The sequence below is a fragment of the Tyto alba genome, unplaced genomic scaffold, assembly GCF_018691265.1.
Source record: "Tyto alba isolate M040663 unplaced genomic scaffold, T.alba_DEE_v4.0 Super-Scaffold_20000042, whole genome shotgun sequence".
NCBI classification, from domain to species: Eukaryota; Metazoa; Chordata; class Aves; order Strigiformes; family Tytonidae; genus Tyto; species Tyto alba.
The window spans coordinates 15,106,901-15,130,384 of record NW_024881293.1 but is presented as its reverse complement, the minus strand read 5'-3'; the positions used below and the strand labels follow the sequence as shown (position 1 = coordinate 15,130,384).

The following is a 23,484-nucleotide window of genomic DNA, read 5'->3' as shown; positions in this document are numbered from 1 at the left end:
GCTCCAAACTGCAGCTGGGCAGCAAGGGGCTCAGCCCCTGCTTGCCCCCAAATTCACCCCGGCGCCGGTTTTTCAGGAAGTAAAAGAGCCGCCACCTTCCTGGTAGAGGGTCTAAATTTGATCCCCAAATTATTATGGTAAGGCCGCAGCTGGAGTCTGGGCGGGCCGGGGTGCCGCACAGCAGCGTGGCAGGAGCGGGGGAAAGCTCGATGGCAAAATCGCAAGCAGGTGGCAAGGAGCCATCACTGCAGCCTGCCGGGAGTTTTGCACGGCCCTGCGTGCTTTGGGCACACCCCGGGACCGCTGCAAACTCGCCTGGCTGTGCCAGCACCCATGGGTGCCCGCTGGGTGCCTCGCTTGCAGCGAGCGGGGCGAGTTTGTGCCGGGGCCGGGTGCGTCCTCGGGGATGTGGGCGAGGAGGGGCTGAGCTCTCACCCCGGCTCCCCCTGTGCCATCCCAGAGGCAGCGGGTGGTTGCTCTGGGTGCACAGGGGTTGAGCCAGGATTAGTGCCCAGCCCGGGGTCAGGCAAAGTGCTGGGTAGCCAGGGCCACAGCCAGGGCCGAGCGCAGCTCCGGGCGGCAGCTGCTTTGTGCTTTGGCTCACCCCCCTTTTCCTGTTACAGGGGGTGGCTAGAGCCGAGCGAGCTGTGCCTCCGGGTCATGCAGGAGGAGGAAACCGTCAAAAAAAAAAAAAAAATTGAAAAAAAAAAAAGCACCTTTTCTCTAACATGGAGGGTTTTAAAAACTTGTTTCTTTCTCTTTTTTTAGAGAGCCTAAGGTTGGGTCCTAAAGTGCCCGGCCGTGCCGCTTTAACCCCGAGCACCCGCCGTGTCCAGTTTTAAAGCGCTGCAGCCGTTCGCTGGCGGGGACGCACGGTCTCGGCCCGGAGCCTGGCTTTGCCGTCTCCGGCGGGCGAGCGCGCCGAAGGTTTGCGGTCGCCAGTGCAGGCTGTCGGGCTCGGCCGAGCCACGGCCAGACGGGCACGGGACTTGCTGCCCCGTCCCGTCCCCCTGTCCTCCCCTCCCCCGGGACTCGGGGAGCTGCTCCGGGCTCTCCGGAGCCCCGTGGGGCAGCCCTGACCCGGCGCTGTGGGGGGAACCCAGGGCTCTCGTGGGAGGCCCGTGGGATTGCCCAAAGCCAGCCCTGCTCCGGTTGAGCTGCCAAGTGAAATGCCTCCTGACAGTGTTTTGGGGCAGGTTGGTTGCTTCGCCCCCCGCTCGGATGCCCGATCCGCAGCCCAGTGTGGGATTTGCACCCTCCTGCCCGGCGCTCCCTGGACGGGAGCTGGGCTGAGCTGAATCGGCCCCAGTGGAGACCACCTGCCCGGGGTGGTTCCCTGCCCGCAGCCCTCGATGCAGCTCGGTTGGGCGAGCAAGGAGCCCGCAGGGGCATCCAACTCCCGAGGGCCAACCCGGCCTTGCCTCGAAGCGACTCGGCCCCAGGGATGGGCGACCACTGCAGCAGCCCAGCTGCTCTTTCCCTGCCCTTTTTCCCCCCCCCCCGAGCGTTCGGAAAGCTTCACTCCGGGGGGGGCCACGAGGCCAAGGGGCGCGATCCTTCACGCCCTCTCCCTGCTCCTGCCCCGAGCCCCGGGGCTCGGAGGCGTTCGAGTGGGCTGAGCAGATAGAGCAGCCCATCCCCACCCTGGCACCGACCGCCAGCGGGAGCAGAGGGGATGCGTGGGGTTCTCTCTTGCTCCTGCACCGTGCCCGGCACGGCCCCCTGTGCTCCAGGAGCCGTCGGTGGCCGCCAGCGAGGACGTGCTCTTCTCTGCGGGCATCCGGTGCCTGCCCGCAGGGCTCTGCTGAAAGAAGGAGGGCAGGAAAGACAGACTGGAGGAGAGGGATGAGCTGGGGGCAGAGGGTGCCAGGCTAGGGGCAGAGGGAGCCGGGGGCAGCGGGGAGGGGGGGCGGTCCCGGCCGCCTTTCCCCCGTTTACCCGGCTCCGGGGCGTTTCTCCGCAGAAGGAGCGGTTCGTCAAACTCCTCGACCAGCTGCACAACTCGCTGAGGATTGACCTCTCCATGTACCGGGTAAGGTGCCCGCTGTGCCCCCGTTTCCCCACCTCTCTAGGAAAGCCCGAAACAGCAGGCAGCTGTTTTCTCCGCTCCACTCGGCCCTGTGAGAGTTTTGTGTGGAACTCCGCTCTTGTCTTCCCCTTTGGCAGAACAACTTCCCTGCCAGCAGTCCGGAACGGCTGCAGGATCTCAAGTCCACAGTGGATTTGCTGACCAGCATCACCTTCTTTCGGATGAAGGTATCGCTGGGACCCCGCTCCCCCCAGCCCTCTGGTGGGGAGCCTGACCCTCGCTGGCCCCGGTTCCGTGCAAGGTTGGGGTCACGCTGGCCCCGCGGTGGCTCCCGGGGCTGGGGGGCTGTCTCCAGCGCCGCTCCCTCCCCGCACACCCAGGTCCAGGAGCTGCAGAGCCCCCCCCGAGCCAGCCAGGTGGTGAAGGACTGCGTGAAAGCCTGCCTCAACTCCACCTACGAGTACATCTTCAACAACTGTCATGAGCTCTACAGCCGCGAGTACCAGACGGACCCGGTGCGTTGGGCGGGGGGAGCTGGGATGGGCTGGGGTGGGCTGGGATGGGCTGGGCTGGGCTGGGATGGGATGGGCTGGGGTGGGCTGGGATGGGGTGGGGTGGGCTGGGCTGGGGTGGGATGGGCTGGGGTGGGCTGGGGTGGGATGGGCTGGGATGCGCTGGGATGGGCCGGGATGGGCTGGGCTGGGCTGGGCTGGGCTGGGATGGGATGGGGTGGGATGGGCTGGGATTGCACTGGGATGCGCTGGGATGGACTGGGATGCGCTGGGATGCACTGGGATGGGCTGGGATGGGGTGGGATGGGCTGGGATGCACTGGGATGGGCTGGGCTGGGCTGGGCTGGGATGGGATGGGATGGGATGGGGTGGGATGGGGTGGGATGGGCTGGGATCGCACTGGGATGGGCTGGGATGGGCTGGGATGGGCCGGGATTGCACTGGGATGCGCTGGGATGGACTGGGATGCACTGGGATGGGCTGGGATGGGCTGGGATGGGCTGGGATGGGCTGGGACGGGCTGGGATGGTCTGGGATGGGCTGGGACAGGCTGGGATGGGCTGGGATGGGCTGGGATGGGCTGGGATGCGCTGGTCTGGGCTGGGCTGGGCTGGGCTGGGATGCGCTGGGATGGGCTGGGATGCCGGGACCCTACTGCTCCCTGCTCACCTTCCCCCATCCCCGGCCCTTCTCTTCTGCGCGATGCTCCCGCTCCCTGTCCAGCGCTCAGCCCCCTGCAGAGTGAGCCCCAAGCCTTGGGCAGGGTTTGAGCCCCGCTGCTGCGGGGATGAGACCAGGCCCAGACGAGGGGGGGCTGCGGGGGGGCCTCCAGGGTGTTCCCAGAGCCCTCCTGCCCCCCCGTTAGCCCTGCCATGAAATTGAGCCTGGCGGGTGGTGCGACTGGAGCCTCCACTATGTCCCCATCACTCCAGACTAAGAAAGGCGAGGTGCCCCCCGAGGAGCAGGGTCCCAGCATCAAAAACCTGGACTTTTGGTCCAAGCTCATCACCCTGATCGTCTCCATTATCGAGGAGGACAAGAATTCCTACACGCCCTGCCTGAACCAGTGAGTAGGTGCCGGGAAAGGGGACCCTGCTTTGCCCCTGGGGGGACACCCACACGCCGGCGATGGTAGCTTTAGTCCTTTGGGAGTGGGTTGTAACACCCATTCTGCAGAAGGGGAAACTGAGGCAAGCGGGAGGTGCCGGGGGGGATGTGTCTCCAAGGGGAGGGCTGGTCCACCCCTTGTCTGTGCTTTCGCCTCGCCCCAGGTTCCCCCAGGAACTGAACGTGGGGAAGATCAGCGCCGAGGTGATGTGGAACCTCTTTGCTCAGGACATGAAGTACGCGATGGAGGGTGAGTCCCCCCGCCACCTCCCCGAGCTGCGTGGGAGAACCAGGCAGGAGCTGGACTCTGCTCCTACCTTTCCTGCTCCACGGGCAAACCCATTTCACCCTCTCATCAATATGATGCCGAGCTTAAATCCCCCCACCCCCCTCCACCCCCCCGAGAAGCACTTCCCATTACACTGGCATTCCCGGAGCTGCCCTCAGGGCAGCTGCCCCCCCAGGTTTGGGGCTTGCAGCAACCCCTGCGCCCCCCCCCCCCCTCCCCTTCCCTGTGCAGAGCACGACAAGCACCGCCTGTGCAAGAGCGCGGACTACATGAACCTGCACTTCAAGGTGAAGTGGCTGTACAACGAGTACGTCACCGAGCTGCCCTCCTTCAAGAGCCGCGTGCCTGAGTACCCCGCGTGAGTGTAGACCTCGGGGGGGCTGGGGAGGGGGTGCCTGCGTCCCGGGGGGGGCTGGCTGGCCTCACTGGGGCCGGGCCTCTCTTCCAGCTGGTTCGAGCCCTTTGTCATCCAGTGGCTGGATGAGAATGAAGAGGTGTCGCGGGATTTCCTGCATGGAGCGCTCGAGCGGGACAAGAAGGATGGGGTATGAGCCGGACAGTCAGCGGGCGCAGGGGCTTGTCCTTCGGTGCTCAGCGTGTCCCCACTGGGGCCAAAACGCCCCCTCCCCGCCTCCTGCTGACACTGCCTCTCACTCCCCTAGTTCCAGCAGACGTCGGAGCACGCGCTCTTCTCTTGCTCCGTGGTGGACGTCTTCTCCCAGCTCAACCAGAGCTTCGAGATCATCAAGAAGCTCGAGTGCCCCGACCCCCAGATTGTTGGGCACTACATGCGAAGGTTTGCCAAGGTGGGCAGCTGCCGGGCCGGGGGCCGCTGGGCCAGCAGCACCCCGGGTCCCCGGTCCCAGCCCTGGCCCTGGGCTCCTGGGCTGCCTCTGCCACCTCCCATCCAGCCGCGGGAAGCAGCACAGGGCGCAGATTGCACCGCCTCTAACATCGGCGTTCAAGCGGACGTGCCACCGACAGACCCCGTGGCTCTCCCAGTTTTGCTAGCGCAGGAGATGAGCTAACTAATCAGTTAATTTGTTAATTAATCTGGAATAGTTAAACACCAGTGGCTTGCTGCGGTGTGGCAGGGAGTTGCACGCAGGCTTGGTGGCCGATGCTGTGCTGGTGATCGCGCTGCCCATGAAAAGCAGATGCACTGGATCCGACTTCCAGTGGCCGTGCCCGTGCAGCGCCTGGCGCATCCGTGGGGCCAGGGGGTCTAGGCAGCCCAGGGTGTATCCAGGTCCTTTCCCTGCTGTGAGATTCACAGTCTCCTCCTTTCCCTCCTTCCTCCTCTTTGATGCTGTCTGGGTGTCTTTGTCGCTGCCCTTCTCTGGCTGCAGACCATCAGCAATGTGCTACTCCAGTATGCCGAGATCATCTCCAAGGATTTTGCCTCATACTGCTCCAAGGAGAAGGAGAAAGTGGTGACGTATCTCCCTTCTGCTCGCCCCCTGCCCGGTGCTGCCACAGGGACTGTCCACACGCGGTGACCCCAGCCCTCAGCCCAGCCCCAGAGCTGGTCCCCAGGACGCAGGTCCTGCCCTTGGTCTCTATCCGATGGCAGTGCCTGCAGTGGGGCAGGGCAGGGCTCCGGGCCGTCACTGTCCCTGTGTCCCCCAGTGGGGGTGGGAGGGACCTGGCGTGGTGAGCAGCTGCTCCAGCCGCGTGTGTTGGTGCTGACCCCCCTCCCGCTCCGTCCCACCCCTCCAGCCCTGCATCCTGATGAACAACATCCAGCAGCTCCGCGTCCAGCTTGAGAAGATGTTTGAAGCCATGGGTGGGAAGGAGGTGGGTATCGGGGCTCTCCGGGAGGGAGGGAGCCCTGTGGAGGGGCCGGCTCAGTCCCTTCTCCCCAGAGGCAGCCCCTTCCCCAGTTCCTCACTACTGTATGGGAACATGCTCTCCCACCCCATGGCACCCTGCTCTCCTACCCCATAGCACCCTGCTCTCCTACCCCATAGCACCCTGATCTCCCACCCCATGGCACCCTGCTCTCCCACCCCATAGCACCCTGCTCTCCTACCCCATAGCACCCTGATCTCCCACCCCATGGCACCCTGCTCTCCCACCCCATGGCACCCTGCTCTCCTACCCCATAGCACCCTGCTCTCCTACCCCATAGCACCCTGATCTCCCACCCCATGGCACCCTGCTCTCCCACCCCATAGCACCCTGCTCTCCCACCCCATGGCACCCTGCTCTCCCACCACATTGGATGACAGATGGGCTTCGCCCTGCCCAGGGGTGCATCTGGGGTGCAGAGGCCCCCCTGGGACTGGGGCAGGGACCCTGACAACTTCTCCAACCTGCCCTTCCCTCAGCTGGACACAGAAGCCAGTGATATCCTCAAGGAGCTGCAGGTGAAACTCAACAACGTCCTGGATGAGCTGAGCCGTGTCTTTGCCACCAGGTACCCTCGGGCGGGAGGGCGTGGGTGGTGGGTCAAGGCGAGGTTTGGGGGTCCAGGAGCTGCGGCTGGGGCCAGACCGGGGGCTCTGGGCAGCCAAGCGGGTTCTGGGCACGGCCGTGGGGGGATGCTGAGCTGCCTGGGCGTTGCGGTCCCCAGTTTCCAGCCGCACATCGAGGAGTGCGTGAAGCAGATGGGCGACATCCTGGGCCAGGTGAAGGGCACCGGCAACGTCCCCGCCAGCACCTGCAGCAGCGTTGCGCAGGATGCTGACAATGTCCTGCAGCCCATCATGGACCTTCTGGACAGCAAGTGAGTTGGGGGGGGCAACAGGGACCCCCTCCCCTCCCCAGTGCCCCTGACCCTCCCCGGGAGTGGGGGGGGACCTGCAGGGTCAGGGTGACTGGGCAAGGGGTGGCTGCAGGGGGGCAGTGACGGGACCTTCAGCCCTGTCCCCTCTCTGCAGCCTGACGCTCTTTGCCAAGATCTGCGAGAAGACGGTGCTGAAGCGGGTGCTGAAGGAGCTCTGGAAGCTGGTGATGAACACGATGGAGAAGACCATCGTCCTGCCCCCACTCACTGACCAGACGGTGAGTGACAGGGAGGGGGACAAGGGATGCGGGAGCCTGGAGCTGAGGCACGGGTGGCTGATTGGGACCAGTGTGGGACGTTGCTGGCTGCTGAGGGGGTGGGGGCTTTGGTGGCCTCCCCAAACCTGCCCCCGACTCATGGCCAGGGAAGGGATGGAGGAGAGAAAGGTCACGCTTGACTGCGTGCAGTCCAGCACCCTCTTGGCTGGCTTTGCCCGAGGACCTTCCTGCCATCTTCATCGTGGCACCAGGAAGGGGCACTGGTCCTTTCCTCTCCATCCTTGCCCCGAGCTGGGGCAGCATCCCATGCCGTGCGCACCAGCACGGGCCGTGGGCACCGTCCCCGTGCCAGGAGGTGAAGGGGAAGGCTCTCGGGGTGCAGGGAGCCACCGCACGTCAGCCTTGCTGTGGGGCTGGGGCCGTCTGGGGAGCAGGGTTTGAGGGCTGGGGGGTGATGTGGGGGCTGGGGGGGGGGGGCATGTCCTAGCAGCAGGGCTGAACTCTTCCTTGCTCGTGGGCTGAACAGGCTCAAGGGGAGCAGAGCGAAGCCCAGGGAATGGCCCCCCCTCAGAGGGATGTTGCCTACAGCCTCGGAGGCTCCGTGTCGCATCGCTGTGTGCCTGTCCTCCCTGCGTGTAGCCGTGCGCCCTGAGGCTTCCCAGGGTGGCTGTTCCCTCAGGGTCAGGGCTTTTGTCACTGTCACAAAGCTGGGCTCAGGCTCTTACTTGGAGCCCCTGGCCACTGTGTCACCTTTCTGGGGCTGTGGGGCTCCTCGTGCTGTGTCTGTAAGGGACTGACCTGTCAGCCCTCAGTGGTGCCACCTCACCGGCAGCTTGTCACAGCCCAGAGCCTGGCTCGGCTCAGCCCTGCATCACTCCCGGCCAGGCTCACAGCCCCTTGGCCAAAGGTGGCCAAATCTAGCAGGAACTCTGGTGCCACTGGGTCCCAGTCGCCGTCCCAGGCCCCATCCCTGTCCTTTCCCAGCCATGTGGGGCTGTGCCACGTTCTGGAGGCGGCGAGCCCTGTGCTGCGGGCAGAGGAGGTGACGTGGACACGTGGATCTGTTGGGCAGTTGTCCTGAGGGGGGGGGGGGGGGACAGTCCTTGGAGGGGGTTGCGCTGGGGGTGGTCCCTATGGCAAGGGACAGCCCGCCCGGGGTGTCTCCGGGCTCCGGGTGACTGGGTAGGTTGGTGACACAGGGCTACGTGTCGGAGCCAAATGTCGGGTGGGGTCCACTCGCTCCCTGGAGCCGAGTCCCCACGGGGCAGAGCCCCCTGCCATGGTGAGGAAGGATCGGGCAGGTTGGGGTGGGGCCACTCTGGGGCTGTGGAGACCCGCGGTGGCGGTGGCAGGGCACGGACACCACGTGCAGTGGCACGTCCGACGGGGGGGACGGACACCCCTGGCTCTGCTGTCCCTCCGGGGGGTGGGGTAGGGGGGGCTGGGGCTGGGTCCCAGCTGTGGGGCAGCTGGGGCCGGGGAGGATGGAGGAGGGGGCCGACACTCACGTCACGGTTGTTCTCTCCAATTGCTCCGCTCGCCTCTCAATGGCAGATGATTGTAAGTACGGCAGCTCCCTGTCTGTCTGTCTGTCTGTCCGCTGTGTGTCGGTCCTGGCCTCGCCGAGTTTTTGTCTTGTGTGGCTGCCCGCGCCCTGCCCACGCCCTCCGCCGGCCCCCGACTTGGTCCACCTCTGTGGTCCCCATCCTCATGCTGCCCGCTTGGCACTGGCTCGTGGGGGCACGTGCCCGTGGCCCCACCTGGGTTCGGGGGGTGGGAAGGGTCCTGGCAGACCCACGGTGCCTGGACGAGGGGGGCTGCAAGCTCCAGTGACGGAGTGGGAGGGGACAAGATGGGGCAGTGCCATGTACCCAGGGACAGCCAGACCCAGGCTGATCCCACCTTCTCGCTCGGGGCTGAGGGCGAGAGATGCCACGGGAGACACGAGCAGGGGGGGGCGGTGGGTGCCTGGCAGTCAGGGCTGCTCTCCCCTGAGCCCTCGTGCCTCAGTTTCCCCCCGAGGCCCTGGCTGGCGCGTGGATACGGTGGGGGGCTGAAGGCAGAGGCTTTCTCTGCCTGTGGAGAGGAGCATCTTTGCTGGGACGCAAGGGTCCCTGGCCTGGTTGCTCACTGGTGGGGCCGGTTGCTGGTAGGAGTTGTGAGGCTTTTTCCCTGGTTGGGCTGCGGCCCTTGGAGCCCGGGTTCCCTCCCTGGCACTACCGCATGGCTTTGAGGGAGCAGTTACCTTTTGCCCTCTTCTGCTCGGCCTGTGGCCATGGGCTTATGCCCCGTGGGGCAAGGGAAGGGCCACGTCCACCCCCAGTCCTGCCCCCACCCCTGCTCCGACCGCAGGTACCTCCGCAAGGAGGAGCAGAGGTGTGGGTGCCGCCGGGTGCCAACCCCTGCGGGGACAAACGCCCATCCCGTGTCCCCCGACACCTTTTGTTTTCCAACGGCAGCATTCGGAGAGACCCTGGGGGCAGCCTGGGGCTGAGCCTCCCTTCAGACCTCACAGGGACCCCCATGTCCCAGCCTCGCTGAGGCTGCTGGGGGACTGGGGTGGTGTCAGCTCGACGGACGTCAAGGTCCTCTTGTTCACCCATCACCCCGTGCCTCAGTTTCCCTCCGGGGCAAGGAACCCTTCGGGCGGCCCCGCTTGGCCCTGACCGTGCTGCTTGTCCCTCCCGCAGGCTTCCCTGCCGGCTGACCCCCCCCTTGCCGCCCCCTCCTGAGTCAGATGTGCCCCAGCCCCCCCGACCCGGGAGGCTGATAAGGAACCCCCCCACGTGGCAGCGCTGCCCCATTTTGCAGCGTTTCTCTTGCCACTGCTGGGCCTGGGCCAGTGTGGGGTTGTCACTGGGGCCAACGCCGCGCAGACCAGAACTCTGTGTGCAGATGCTGCCCCCTCCCCACCCGCTGTGAGCATCAGCCAGAGCCGGAGGGGAAGGGGGGGGGGGGGGGGCTGCCCACACAGCTGGCTCCTGCCTGCCTGTATCCCAGTGGAGACCAGTCCCCCGTGGGCTCAGCACCCCGTTATTCCAGCAGGGACCAGCCGTCCCGGTGCGGGGACCAGTTCCCCATCAGTGCAACGTCCTGCATCCCAGCAGGGACCAGTTGGCCCAGCATCCCAAAGACACCACTGACGCAGCATCCCCCTGGGGACCAGTCCCCCCCCATGGGCCCAGCACCCCAACAGGGACCAGTCCCCCCCCATGGGCCCAGCACCCCAACAGGGACCAGTCCCCCCTCCATGGGCCCAGCACCCCAACAGGGACCAGTCCCCCCCCGTGTGCCCAGCACCCCAACAGGGACCAGTCCCCCTCCATGGGCCCAGCACCCCAACAGGGACCAGTCCCCCCCATGGGCCCAGCACCCCAACAGGGACCAGTCCCCGCCATGTGCCCAGCACCCCAACAGGGACCAGTCCCCCCCCATGTGCCCAGCACCCCAACAGGGACCAGTCCCCCTCCATGGGCCCAGCACCCCAACAGGGACCAGTCCCCCCCCGTGTGCCCAGCACCCCAACAGGGACCAGTCCCCCCGCCATGTGCCCAGCACCCCAACAGGGACCAGTCTCCCCCCGTGTGCCCAGCACCCCAACAGGGACCAGTCCCCCCCCATGTGCCCAGCACCCCAACAGGGACCAGTCCCCCACCGGTCCGGGGTGCCCTTTAGGAGCTCAGCGCTGTCTTTGCCGCCAGCTTGTGGTCACCCCACGTGCCCAGCCTTGCCCTGCACCCCCACGTCCTGCCCCACGCTGTCCCCCACTCAACCTCTGACGTTGCTTCTACAGGGCACGCTCTTGAGAAAACATGGCAAGGGGACAGAGAAGGTAAATAGCCGTGGGCTCCGTGTGTGTCATTGCCCCGTGGCCACACTCGTGGCCCCACACCCGCCTGCTGTGGAGGTCCAGGCTTGTCCGTGCTTCCTCTGTCGTGCTGTCTGGATGTGCCGTTGCCTGCGTGGCGTGTTGTCGTGTTGAGGTGTGCCGTGTTGTCCGGGACGTGCTGCCTGGGTTCAGGATGGGGGCAGTGACCTGTCTCTGTGCGTGGCCCAGGATAGGGACCCGGTGTCGTGGCGTGTTTACCCGCCCCCCCCTCCGTGGGTGGGTGTGTGGGGTGTTACCCATCCCCAGGCAGGCATGGGGGGGTGCTGCCCCAAGGCGCTCAGCACCCCTCCAGGTGCCTGGCTGGGACAGCGTGGGGACAGGGTGCCCAAGCATGGGAGATCCCAGGCACTAACGTGTCCCACCCCTGGGGGCTCAGGGAGAGGTGACCCCCAGGATGCTGGGCCATGCTGGGCATGCACAGGGCACTCCGGAACCTGGGATCCCCTGGATCTCTGAGCCCGCTTCCCCCCGATGCTGGGGGGGCCTCAGCAAGGCTCGCTGAGCCCCAGAACTTGCCAAAGAGGCTTCCTCCAGGCACGAGGGGCCCCCCCCCCTCAATCTGGGTGCTCCCCACTGCTGGGCTGGGGGCTCAGCACAGCCTGCTCCCAAGCCCTGGCTTCAGGCAGAGCCGTACCGGCATCCGTCTGGGCGATGCCTGCGGCTCCCCCCGGCCCCCCCCTCCTCTCACAGGGGACACTGGGTCCTGCCCCAGTCTCCTAAGTGTTCCGGGTGAGATGCTTTTCTCCACGTGCTGCTATTTCCCCAGCCCCAAACAAAGTGTGTGTGGGGGGGGGGAGTAAGCCTGCCCCCACTCAGGAAGAGACCTGGCGTGCCCATCACAGATTCACCAGCGAGTGCGTGGGGCTGAGCCTTTGCGGGTGTGAGCTGGTGCTGACCCAGTGGCACCAGTGGGGAACTGGGCACAGCCAGAGGAGAGTACAGGGCCAGAGCCTGCAGGGCTGGGGGATGTGGGAGGCCCGGACCCGCGGCTGGCCACTTCTGGGGCCACCAGTAACTGTCCCTTGCTGTTCTCTTCCAGAGCAGGGTGAAGCTGCCCAGTCACACTGAAGTAAGGACATGGCTCTTCTGCTCCCCCCTTGGCTCTGGTCCCTCCTCTCACCTCCTCCCTGTCCCTTGTCCTGGGCGCTGCAGGGTGTGGGGGGGTCCCAGCTCAGTAGTGTCCCATTGCACTCTGTGTGGGTGACACCAGTGTCCCCAGCTCACAGCCTGTTCGCTGGCTGGGGGAGACCGGGGCAGCAAGGGAAGGATTGATGGGACAGAACTTGGGGGTTGGGGGGGCCCAAAGGGTTAATAGGGGCACGGGCGGGCCAGACCCCTGCAGAAGGTAATGGCCAGTGGAATAGATGCTGGGGTTTCTTGCTGGGAAGGATTGGAGCTACTGGTGCCGGGAGGGGAAGCGGGTGGGAATCGCTGGCTCTGCCCCACGGGGCCCCACTTTACCCAGCTGCACGTTGCACACTGAAGGGCTTGGGAAGGGAAGATTGCACTCAGCCGGGTAAGTGGTTGCCAGACCAGGGAGGTGAGCGGGATCTGCCCATGCCGTGGGGCTGTGCCCCCAGGAGCCATGGCGGGGGGCCCCACGGAATGGCTTCGTGGCCCCTGCCCATGGGGGTGGCACAGCCCGGGGCCCACAGAGGTGGCCAGGGGCTCCCAGCCGCGATGTGTCCTGGGGTGCGAAGGGGCTGGGAACCTCCCTGGGGCTGGGACTGGTAGGGGGTCTGGCGGGCAGAGGGGTGTTTGGCTTGGCTGCCAGCCCCACGGGGTACGGGGAGGGGACTGCGCCGTATCCTCCCTGTGCCCGCTGTCCCCCTGCACTCGCTCTGCGCCCTGCCCCGAGGGACGGTTGTCCGTGCGGTGCCAGTGCTGTGCCGTGCTGGGCTCTGTTGGATGCAGAAGTGGGTGCTTGGGCACCACAGGGAGCAGGATGGGACCCTGGGGCCAAGCTGCTTGTGCTGAGCAGGGCGTGAGGTCCCTGCTGCCAGGGTGATGTCCTGCCCCGGGGTCCCCGAGCCCCCAGCCACACACCCGCTCGGAGAGCTCTGGGGCTGGGACGGGGGCTGCCAGCCCTGCACCCCCATGCCTGGCATGGCTGCTGGCCCCTGGGGCTCTCTGAGGAGCAACCCCCTGGCCCCCCTGGAGTTTGGGGGGCCGGGGGAGCCCCCAGAGCTGCAGCAAGCTCCTGGCACAATGTGCCCAGCCTGGCCACGGCACCCCCAGCCCGGCCGCTCACCGGGGCCGTTCCTGTCTCTCTTTGCTCTCTGCAGGGCACGCAGATGATTTTCAACGCAGCCAAGGAGCTGGGGCAGCTCTCCAAGCTGAAGGTGAGGGCTGGGAGGCTGGGCTGGGGGCTGGGGGGGGGGACACGACAGGCTCCTCTCTGTGCTAGGGTGGGTGGCACTTTGCAGGCTGGCACTGGCACTGTTGCAAGGACCCCGCCAGTACTCGTTTGCTGGCACAGCTGGGGTGAGGGGAGAGGGGCCAGGTCCTGCGCTGAGGGCAGGATTTGTGCTTTGCAGGACCACATGGTGCGGGAGGAAGCCAAGAGCCTGACCCCAAAGCAATGTGCAGTGGTAGAGCTGGCACTGGACACCATCAAGGTGAGGGCGCTCTGGGGTACGAAGGGGTGTCCCTGAGGGTGCTCGCCCTGAGGCACAGACCCGGGGGGGGGCGACGGGGGGTCTCCAGCAGATCTGCTGAGGACCCTGCCGCTGTCTTCCCCCCTCCAGCAATACTTCCACGCTGGTGGTGTGGGGCTGAAAAAGACATTCCTGGAGAAGAGCCCCGACCTGCAGTCGCTGCGCTACGCCCTGTCCCTCTACACCCAGGCCACCGACCTCCTCATCAAAACCTTTGTGCAGACCCAGGCTTCGCAGGGTAGGACGCACTGCCCCGGTCCCCCCACTCGGGTCCCCTATCCCCCCACCCGGTCTTGGCTGCCCCACGGCCAGGGCTCCACCCTGCCTCTGTCCTGGTGGGGCTGGGGGTCCCAGCCAGGCTCACAGAGGGGTGGGGAGGGGGAGAAGGGCTTTCTCCTCCCATGGTTTCCAAATGAAGAGCAGCCATGGGTACCCAGAGGCAGCCTGGCACCCCCAAGCCCCCCCCACCAGCCAGAAGAGCGTGTCCCCAGTGTCAGGGCACGGCTGGGCTGAGGCAGAAAGGGGGCCCAAGTGTGGGGGGAGAAGGTGACCCTCTGGCCACGTATCGCCCCGTGTGCCCCTCTGGCTGGCCCCTGCCACCCATCAGAGTCCTCTGTCCCAGCGCTGCCCTACCTGGGCAGGGCTCAGGACTCTTGGGGGCTTGGCTGGATGCGGATGCTGTGCCGGGGCCCGTCCTGGGCGCGCTGGGTGCCCCACAGACCCTGTGATTTGGGATCCGTCCCGGGTGCTGGGTGCCTCCCGGGTGCTGCCCCTCGCCCCCAGCCACGCGATGCAGGGTGCTGGGCACCCTCGGGGGCAGGACAACCTCTCGGCTCTAAATGCTGGCCTTTAGTTTGTCCCTTGGCTGCTCAAGGAGGCGACAGAGATGCTCGGCGACGGCCATGGGCCATGGCATAGTGCCCCAGCCAGGCTTGTCCGTGTCCTCGGGGAGTGGGACGTGCGTTTGCTGTCTGTGCGTCTCCTGCAAGGGACTTCTGTCCTGTCTGTGCCTCCTGTGCCAGCCATGTCGGGGGCGTGGGGTTGGGTCGGGAGGGTGCCAGCACCCCTGGGTGCGATCTGACCCCAGGACCCCCTGGGCTCAGAGCTGGGTGGTGCCCGGCCCGTGTCACTGCAGTGTTGTCCAGATGCTCGGCTGTCCACCTGTCTGTGAGATCTGATCTCTCTTTCTCTCTCTTTGTTTTCTCCCCCCTCTTTCACTGTTCCCGTCCCCCACGCACGTCGTCTCCTTCCTCCTCTCTTCGTCTCCTCTGTGCCGTGTCGCTGTCTCTTTCTCTCTCCTTCCCACTAGTTCATGGTGGGAAAGGTATTAGGTTTACCCTTAGTGAAGAAATTTATCCTGAGAAGGGTACGTGTGCTGCTCGCCCACCCCTGCACCTGCCTGCCGCCGCCGGCCTGGGCTAGTAACAGTCCCGGCACTGCGGGCCGGGGTGGCCAGGAGCCCCGTCCCAGCACCGCCGGCCTTGGGGACCCCTCTGCCCACAGACTCGCGCTCCCAGGGCTGCTTTGGGCTGAATTCGGAGGAGCTGCTCTTTGACCGCCCGCCCAGACCAGGGAGGGGGGCTGTGCCCTGTGGGGATTGGGGGTGCCCGCCTTCGCTCGCAGGCTCTGGGCGCCCTGTATCGCCCCCAGTCCTGCTGCCCGGGGGTGGGCACCTGCCAGGACCTCCCTGCGAGCCTGGTAGCCGTCCGCTCGGGACCCGTGGCCCCAGGGGAGGCCACGGCCACGGCCCCGGCCCGCTCCCATCCGCCCCGCTGCCAGAAGGACCATTACTAGCCTTGCTCCGGCGAGCTCCGTCCGCCTGCCCCGGGGCGTGAGGAATGAGCCCAGCTCCGTGGCTCCCGCTTGACCCCCATCGCACCCTGCCAGAAGGGCCGGGGCCGCACCCCCCCCCCGCTTGGCCTCCCGTACCCCCCGACACCCCCCCCCCCCTCGCCCACCATCGCCTCCATTCCGTCCCCGCATGCGGCGCTGCCGGGGTGGTGGGTGCCGGGGGTGGGCATGAAGGTGGCCGGAGAGGAGAGCGTGCCCTCGCCAGCCTCCCCACACCCCCCGGGGCTGGCACCCTCGCTGGGGGCCGTGCGGTGACGCGTGGGCGGTGTTGCCTCCCTCGCACTGTTGTTCCCACCCCAGGAGCTTTCCCGCTGAGCTCCGTTTGATCTCCCCGGCCCCATCTGACCCACGGAGCCTCTCCCTCTGCCTTGCACCCCCTCCTTCATGGGTGCATGCGCGGCTCTTGGCGGGGAAAAGGGGTGGGCTGGGCTGTTGGTCGCAGGTCACCCGAGTTCCCCAGGCGCAGGGACCCCGGGGGCTTGCCGTGGGCCCTGCGATGAAGGGGATACAGGAGGGGGCAGGTCAGCCCCAAAGCCCTGGCAGGGCCACGGCTGCCCTGCGGCACAAGGGCCAGCTGGGGTCCCTCCTGCCCGGTGCTGTGCCCGTGCTCACGGCCACGCGCCGAGCGCTGACACCCCTGCCCCCTGCCCGTGGTAGGGGGACCTGGGCCACTGTCCCCTGCCCCATCCCGCCCAGGCACCTCAGCCCCTGCCTGGGCAAGGCGGGGGGGGGGGCTCTCACCAGGCCCTGCCGCTGTGGGGTGGGATGACAGAGCCAGCCCGGCGCTGCGGGTGTCCTGCCATGCCCCAGCCCAGCCTGGTGCCAGCCCCAGCCACCCTTGACAGCTGCTGCTGTCCCCAGAACTCTTTGGGAGAGACCGCGCTGGGCCAAATCCTACTGCCCTCCCCCTCCTGCCCCGTGGTGGGTGACCTGCCTCCTCCAGTGGGGTTGCTGGTGGGCAGGGGACGTCCGGGGCACAGGAGGAACGGGCACTCACGTCTCTTCCCTTTGCCATGCAGGCTCCGGAGTGGACGAGCCCGTCGGGGAGGTGTCCATCCACGTGGAGCTCTTCACCCACCCCGGCACCGGGGAACACAAAGTCACTGTCAAAGGTGGGTTCCTCTGGCGGGGACGCCGGGGTCTGCCAGGTGGCAGCGCCCCACGAGCCTCACGTGCCCTTTCCTTGCAGTGGTGGCTGCGAATGACCTCAAGTGGCAGACGTCGGGCATCTTCCGGCCCTTCATCGAGGTCAACATCATCGGGCCCCACCTCAGCGACAAGAAGAGGAAATTTGCCACCAAATCCAAGAACAACAGCTGGGCCCCCAAGTACAACGAGAGCTTCCAGTTGTAAGTGGCACCGTGGGGCTGGGGCTGCGGGGCCGGGCTGGGGGGCTATGTCCCCGCAGTGTGGGGGCACCCTCCTCGAGGGCTCTCCCAGTGAGTTTGCTCGTCCCCCAGGGGATGTTTTAGATATTTTCTCATTGGTAAAAGCGGGGGGGGGAAGAAAAAAAAAAAAAAAGCATTGAGGAAAAGGGGAAAAAAAAGAAAAGGCTTTTTTAGGGGCAGCGGGGGGGGGGGGGGGAAAGAAAAAAAAAAAGCATTGAGGAATAGGGGAAAAAAAAGAAAAGGCTTTTTTAGGGGCAGCGGGGGGGGGGAAAGAAAAAAAAAAAAAAGCATTGAGGAAAAGGGGAAAAAAAAGAAAAGGCTTTTTTAGGGGCAGCGGGGGGGGGGGAAAGAAAAAAAAAAAGCATTGAGGAATAGGGGAAAAAAAAGAAAAGGCTTTTTTAGGGGCAGCGGCGGGGGGGGGAAGAAAAAAAAAAAAAGCATTGAGGAAAAAGGGAAAAAAAAGAAAAGGCTTTTTTAGGGGCAGCGGGGGGGGGGAAAGAAAAAAAAAAAAAGCAGCATTGAGGAAAAGGGGAAAAAAAAGAAAAGGCTTTTTTAGGGGCAGCAGGGGGGGCAGCACCCATGTAGGGTGCTGTTGCAAAGCCAGGGGGGCTGGGAGTGTGACCCCCCTGCGCCAACCTGCCCGCAGCACGCTGGGGACGGAGACGGGCCCCGAGTGCTACGAGCTGCAGGTGTGTGTGAAGGATTACTGCTTCGCCCGGGAGGACCGGACGGTGGGCATCGCTGTCCTGCAGCTCCGCGACATCCTGCAGCGGCCCGGCTGTGCCTGCTGGCTGCCCCTGGGCCGCCGCATCCACATGGACGACACCGGCCTCACTGTCCTCCGCATCCTCTCCCAGCGCAACAACGACGAGGTGGCCAAGGAGTTCGTCAAGCTCAAGTCGGACACGCGCTCGGCCGAGGAGGGCAGCGGTTAAACCACTTCCACACACACACACCCCCCCCGCCCAGCCCTCTTCCCCCCTCTCCTGCCCTCTTTTCTACAGCACCCTCCAGCCATGTATAAGCCATAGGAGCGCCCACACGAGGAGGCTCCTTCCTGGCCCTGGCGTGGGTGAGGGCTGGGACGTGGCTGCAGTGACAGACCCCCCCACACACACACCCCTCCCTTGGCCAGCCTGGCCGGGTGACAGCAGTGCAGAGCACGGCCGTGCCCCCGTCCCACCCCGACGGGAAGGTGCTGGGGCTGGTGGGGCTGCAGGGAAGGGCTGGACCCCAGACGGGGCGATGGGGCAGATCTGCCCTTTCCCAGCCCACCTGAGACGGAGGAAGCCCAACGTCCCTGACCCTACCCTCATCGAGTGACACAAGGAAAGGGCTGGGGTGGGGTGGGGGGTGGTGTCTCATCCCCCCTCGGGGGGGGGGGGGGTTGGTGAGCAGCCAGAGCAACACGACGGGCCCCTTGTCCCCATCCCTGGAGCGTGGTCGGGCCCCTTGTCCCCATCCCTCGGGCACCCTGGGCGACAGGGAGGCTCCCACCCGCTGAGCACCCTGTACATATGTAAATAGCTGTACAGACACGGGGCAGCCAGACACGGCTTTGTCCTGCACCCGGAAGGGCTATTGGGGCTTTTGGGTCGGCAGATGCAGCCCCCCCATGCCCTGCACAGGGTCCCCTCCCTGGCTGGCAGCGGCATCGCTGGGGTCGGGAGTGGCAGGGTGCAGCCCCCGGCCCCTATTCTGTCTTCCCTGCCTTGCTGCCACCGTGGGCTGCCCCACTGCGCCCCCCCCCCCCCCCCCCAGGGTGCCAGGGCTTGGGGGTGAGGGCTGGGGGCACTGGAGCGGAGGGACCCGTCTCCCTTTGCTCCGGCCAGTGGGGACCAGCCGTCCCTGTGCAGAGCAGCAGCGCCCATGAGACCTCCTTGGCGCAAGCAAGACCCTTCCTGCCCCCAACCCGCCCGACCCCACCCCCAGTTTCCCATTAACCACCATTTCTGCGTGATCAGTGGTGTGTGTGTCTCGTGCGAGCGCCCAGGAGGCCAGGGTGTGCGGTGTCGGGGATGGCCACCCCAGCTGGCCAGCTTGCCCCAAGTACCGGGGAAGGCAGAGGCCTGATGACCCCACAAGTCACTATAGCTCTCTCAGCAGCCTCCCCATCCCAAAACAGGGTACCCCAACTGTCCCCCGTGGTCCTTTTTCTATAGGGTTTGCCTGGGACCAAAGGGTTTCGCTTTCCTCTCTTGTTTCTGTTCAATGTTTACACCCCTTTTCTAACCACTGCTCCCGCACGGCCAGGCTGAGGCTCAGCCCCGCACCCCCCAGCTGTGGTGCCCCTGGCCCTGTGCCCCCTCCCCAAACTGTCCTGTTCGGCATGTGATTGACCCGACCGACTCTGCTCCTGTAGCACCTGTGTCACCGATGCCTGTGTGTCTGTACCACCCCGTGCGGCGCTGCCGCCGGCGGCTACCATGGATGCATGACAGTGAGATGTTTTGCACTATTTTGAATTTTTTGGGCTCTGTAAAAATATTTTATTATAACTGACATTAAAAAGCACACCCTTCGCTGTGGCTACTGTGGGGGTGTGGGAGGGCAGGCACCCAGGGGCTCTTCATCCCCACCCCAACGCAGCACTTGCACCTTCAAGTTTAGCACCAAGGATAAATATTCCAGGGAGGCTGCAGCACCTCTGTCTGCACTCAGCCTCCCTGGGGGCTGCTCCTCAGTGCACCCACCCTTTTGCAAAGCCAAGAGCTTCAGGACAGGGGGGGCAACGACACCGGGGCAGACCCGTCCTAAGAAGTGCCACTCTATTCTCAACCACTGTGCTGCAAACTCCAAGGCACGGCAATGATGAGAGCCTGCCAGCACGGCCTCACCCAGGGCAAACCCATACTTCACCAATTTGGCCTTCAAGGGAAGAGCTATGGGTATCAGCTACCTGCACTTCTGTAAGAGTTTGACACAGTCCCCCTAAAACGTTATTGTCACTAGATAAATTGGAGTGATACAGAATCGATGAATGTGGGGCTCTCGCGCCCTACAGAGAGACCTGGGGCTTTGGCCAAGCTTTGTCTGGGACCTGGGTAGCGCCTGCTTCTCTCCAGAGAGCCCCTGGACTTCCACCGAGCTTTGGCAGGGACCAGGCAGGGTCCTGCTGCTCTCCGGGGCCTTTGCTGGGCATTGCTGGGGCCCAGGTGAGGTCCTTTTGCCCTCCAGATTGGTCCAGGGCTGTCACTGGCCTTTGCTAGAATCATAAAATCATACAATGATTTGGGTTGGGAGGCACCTTTAAAGGTCATCGAGTCCAACCCTATGGTGGCTACTGGGAGCTCTTGTCTTTGCCCAGTGATCCCTGCTGGATACTCCTTTTCTTGAGGCTTTCTGGACTAACACAGTGCCATCCCGAGCTTTAGGCATCAATACCGGGGCTCTTGTGCCCATGTGAAAAGAGAGAGAATATCTACCATTTACCACTAACGGTGTACAAAGGCGATTACTAATATTTATTCCAAAAAGTTTGGCCGCTTGGGACAGGTCACGGGAGCTCCCTGGCCCAGGGGTTGGGGGTGCCTCCATCAGTTTCCCGATAGTGGGGCTGGAGGAGCAGGCAGGACAGTTTTATCTAGCACCTGCCCAACAGCCAGGCCATCGCTGCAATCCCTTTCACGATTATCCCATCACTGAGAATCCATCAAGTGGAGAAGTTTTAAAAGAAGCCTTCATCGGCTCTATTTCTGCCAAAAAAAAAAAAAAAACACATACTAAAAAACTGAACTTTTCTGTGATGATGACTGCATGAGGACACATCTTCAGGGCTTCAGCGTTCAGACAGGTCAGTGACCCCAGGTGGGCTTGGGAGGTAAGAGCAGAGAGTTTAGACATCCCCAAGCACCAGCATTCGTCTCTCTTGGTAGGTCAGGGTTTCCTCAGCCACTATCCAAGAACATGGGAAACCCCACATTTTTATTAGAGCTGAATTATAGTATCGGCACCTCAGGCATAGCCTATAGAGTTGGCAACAGGAACTCTTTGCCACGCGTGAGCAGAGAAGCCAAGTCTCTCCAAATTACCTGTGTGCCAGACTCCAAAAATAAACTCAGTTTCTGAGGATTTAGGTGGACTGTAACAGAAAGTCGGTGCAATAATCACTTTTCACTGTGTGTATTTGCTGTCCTTCCTGCCTGGAAGCTGCTATCAATCTAAGAAATCTCTACTTTCTGCTTTATCTCCTTAATTTGAATCTAACACACCACCCATGCTGGTATTCGACTTCAGTCTTAACTGCCAGTGCTTCCTAACACCTGCCATTCGATCCGGCTTTAAACGATTCCAGAGGTGGAATTCACCATGAGGCATTTGGTTTGGGTTTTTTGGGGAACTTTGACCTAAGACGAATATATACTAATTTTGAACACTACGCAAACATTTTTAAAAATTATCATAATCACAAACATCCTCTTTCAGCCCCGTGGGCTACTTCGCCATCCTCTTCCGTGGGAACAGTTTTCATTGCCGGCAAGACCAACCTTCCCTCATCAATTTTTCACGCAAAGGGTTGAGTGAGGCACTGAAGGCTCAACCCGGAGCCACCTCCAGGAGGGCAGAATGGCTTCTCGGAAAGCGCCGCCGGCTCTGACCTTCCCCACCGCCAAGGCAGCTCAACAGGGCCCTTTATTTCTGTCCCGATTCCCCACGACCCGGCTGCGCTGCACCAGCGGCGCGGCAGCTCCTCCGGGAGAGCCGCGCGGGGCTTTTCTCCTCCAGAGCCGCAGCCGCCGGGAGCGCCCCCGGCCCCCTCCGCACCCCCGGGCGCCCCTCGGCAGGCGGGAGCCAGGTCCTCGCAGCTCTCGGGCACCGCCCGCTCCCCCGCTGGCCTTGCGGGCAGCCCCCGGCCCCGCCAGCTCCCGCCGCCCGCCTCGCCTCCGGCCTTCCCCTCCGCCGCGGAGCCCCACGCCGCGGCCGGCCCCCGGAGCGGGGCGGAGGCCGCGGGCCCGGCCCGGCCCTGCGCTGCTCCGCGCCCGGCGCCGGCCGCCTTCCTGCCCGGGCCCCCCCAGGCCTCGGGGCGGCCGCGGCGGCTGGGAGAGCCCGGGGCTGAGGGCCCGGCCGCCCCCCAGGATCTCCCTCGGGAGGGGTCTCCCTCAGGCGGGAGGGCTCTGAGGGGCACCCAGAGCCCGCGGGCCGTGAGCCCGGGTTCCCCGGGCTGCTGGGGACCCTGGAGCGCTTCGCCCTGTCAGAGCCTCGCCAGGAGCAGCGCGCCTGGGAGGTGACAGGGCCTCGCAGGAGGGCCCGGGCGTGCTGCTGCAGGCGGGGAAAACTTGGCCCGTTCACCTAGAGGGTACGAACATCTCCGTGAAGAGGCGGGCTGGAAGGGACAGCCGTGCTAGGACAGGGGTGAGGTGACAGAAAGGACAGGGCAGCCCTAGTACAGGTGGAGGCCCAGCAGAACAAGGTCACCGAAGACCCGATTTTCTGTCATAGGTCACTGCGAGGGGATACTGCCACGTGCACAGTGCCACTTGCAGCTGCCAAAGTGAAAATTAAATGCTAATGGGCTAGCCTAGCCGTTATTTTATATGCACCTGTCGTGAGTGCAAGTAAAAAGATAAAGAAGGTGAATCTTCTTCATGAGACCCTTGGTCCTGCTGCAGTTTGACGGAAGAGACAGCTTTCAGCCATCCTGCCAACTGCCCCGCTGAACCAGCTTCTGCTCCTGTCCTGGTGCGTGCTCCCCCCCTTTCTTTTACCTGTAACATTTTACCTCCATTACTCTCCTAAAGCCCTTTACAACAAATCTGCTAAGTTCAAGCTCGAGCACCTGCTCTATCACTTGTATAAAAATGCATTTTAAATCCATAGATGAACTAATGCATGCACAGTTCTATTCCAAATTCCAAACATCATGCATCAAGCAGGATGTAGAACAGCCTCTAAACACTCGAGTGAATGATGCTGGAACTCATTTCTGCAGTTCCACATTTCATCCTTTGCCAACAATTAATGCGTCTAGTTGAACCCAGAATTTTCTTCACAAGTGAAGAAAAAAGGAAAAAAAATAAGTGCAGCTGCTCTTTATATGCAAAAACAATGGTTAAAATGCTACCTATTATGTCAGTCAAAACAAGAAGAAAGAGCTAATACTGCAGACCCCAGTGCTCCTACATGCATGTAGTTGTTGTGTAGCTCATGATGTGGCATCACTGAAACCAGTACTTGATCTGCAGTGTCTGTAGCTATAGTGTCAGCTTTTCTGGGTCTGATCCAAAGCCCACTGGTGTCAATAAAAAGCTCCCACTCACTTCCAAAGGATTGAGCAAAAATCTGCTCCTTTCAGCGTGTGTAGAAGGCGAAACAAAAATATCCAAGATCATTGGAGAAAACAAAGGGGCTGTCTTTATTTTCTTGGGTTAGCTGTGACTCTCTGGTCCAGCGGTATAATACGAGTCCTGCCTCTCAGGAGGCTCGGTTCTGTGTAATCACCAGAGAGGCACCAGCACACAGACCCACAGCACAAACCTGCGAGGCTCCGCACAGAAAAGCGACTCGGAACACAAAGTCTTGGTGCGGAACCCTGACCCGAGCATGGCTCATCAGTTATCTTAGTCACGGTGAATTCTGAGCTGTGACTATGAGTGCTGAACACTGCCTCGCGTTCCCACTGTAGAGTAGCTCCCTAGAAGCTGTAAATGCTACCAGTCTTGTGGTGATATGTACCTCAGGGCATCCAAAGGGGTCTGAAACGTGAAGATGGACACACAGTCTCTAACTCTCAGGCTTCTGGTTGTTTCATGAAATAGT

General features: G+C 63.6%; 1 protein-coding gene across 17 annotated transcripts in view; it reads left to right on the top strand.

The window, feature by feature from the left end:
* Positions 1 to 19,250, top strand: part of UNC13A (unc-13 homolog A) — a 38,968-nt gene extending 19,718 nt beyond the window's left edge. For 6 of the 17 annotated variants that reach the window (XM_042794611.1, XM_042794616.1, XM_042794605.1 and 3 more), the window contains 23 exons: positions 1,964 to 2,032; positions 2,167 to 2,256; positions 2,410 to 2,544; positions 3,474 to 3,607; positions 3,813 to 3,898; positions 4,169 to 4,295; positions 4,386 to 4,482; positions 4,600 to 4,743; positions 5,287 to 5,370; positions 5,657 to 5,734; positions 6,268 to 6,356; positions 6,513 to 6,665; positions 6,820 to 6,943; positions 8,498 to 8,503; positions 10,737 to 10,775; positions 11,872 to 11,901; positions 13,118 to 13,174; positions 13,370 to 13,450; positions 13,580 to 13,727; positions 14,799 to 14,855; positions 16,360 to 16,452; positions 16,530 to 16,689; positions 17,375 to 19,250. In XM_042794611.1, the coding sequence (XP_042650545.1) occupies positions 1,964 to 2,032; positions 2,167 to 2,256; positions 2,410 to 2,544; positions 3,474 to 3,607; positions 3,813 to 3,898; positions 4,169 to 4,295; positions 4,386 to 4,482; positions 4,600 to 4,743; positions 5,287 to 5,370; positions 5,657 to 5,734; positions 6,268 to 6,356; positions 6,513 to 6,665; positions 6,820 to 6,943; positions 8,498 to 8,503; positions 10,737 to 10,775; positions 11,872 to 11,901; positions 13,118 to 13,174; positions 13,370 to 13,450; positions 13,580 to 13,727; positions 14,799 to 14,855; positions 16,360 to 16,452; positions 16,530 to 16,689; positions 17,375 to 17,663 (2,370 nt within the window). In that variant the 3' untranslated portion in view covers positions 17,664 to 19,250. Of the gene's footprint in view, positions 1 to 1,963; positions 2,033 to 2,166; positions 2,257 to 2,409; positions 2,545 to 3,473; positions 3,608 to 3,812; positions 3,899 to 4,168; positions 4,296 to 4,385; positions 4,483 to 4,599; positions 4,744 to 5,286; positions 5,371 to 5,656; positions 5,735 to 6,267; positions 6,357 to 6,512; positions 6,666 to 6,819; positions 6,944 to 8,497; positions 8,504 to 10,736; positions 10,776 to 11,871; positions 11,902 to 13,117; positions 13,175 to 13,369; positions 13,451 to 13,579; positions 13,728 to 14,363; positions 14,463 to 14,798; positions 14,856 to 16,359; positions 16,453 to 16,529; positions 16,690 to 17,374 lie in introns of those variants that run through there. The other 11 variants (XM_042794618.1, XM_042794613.1, XM_042794612.1 and 8 more) reach the window with 5 other exon arrangements.
* Positions 19,251 to 23,484: the final 4,234 nt, after the last annotated feature.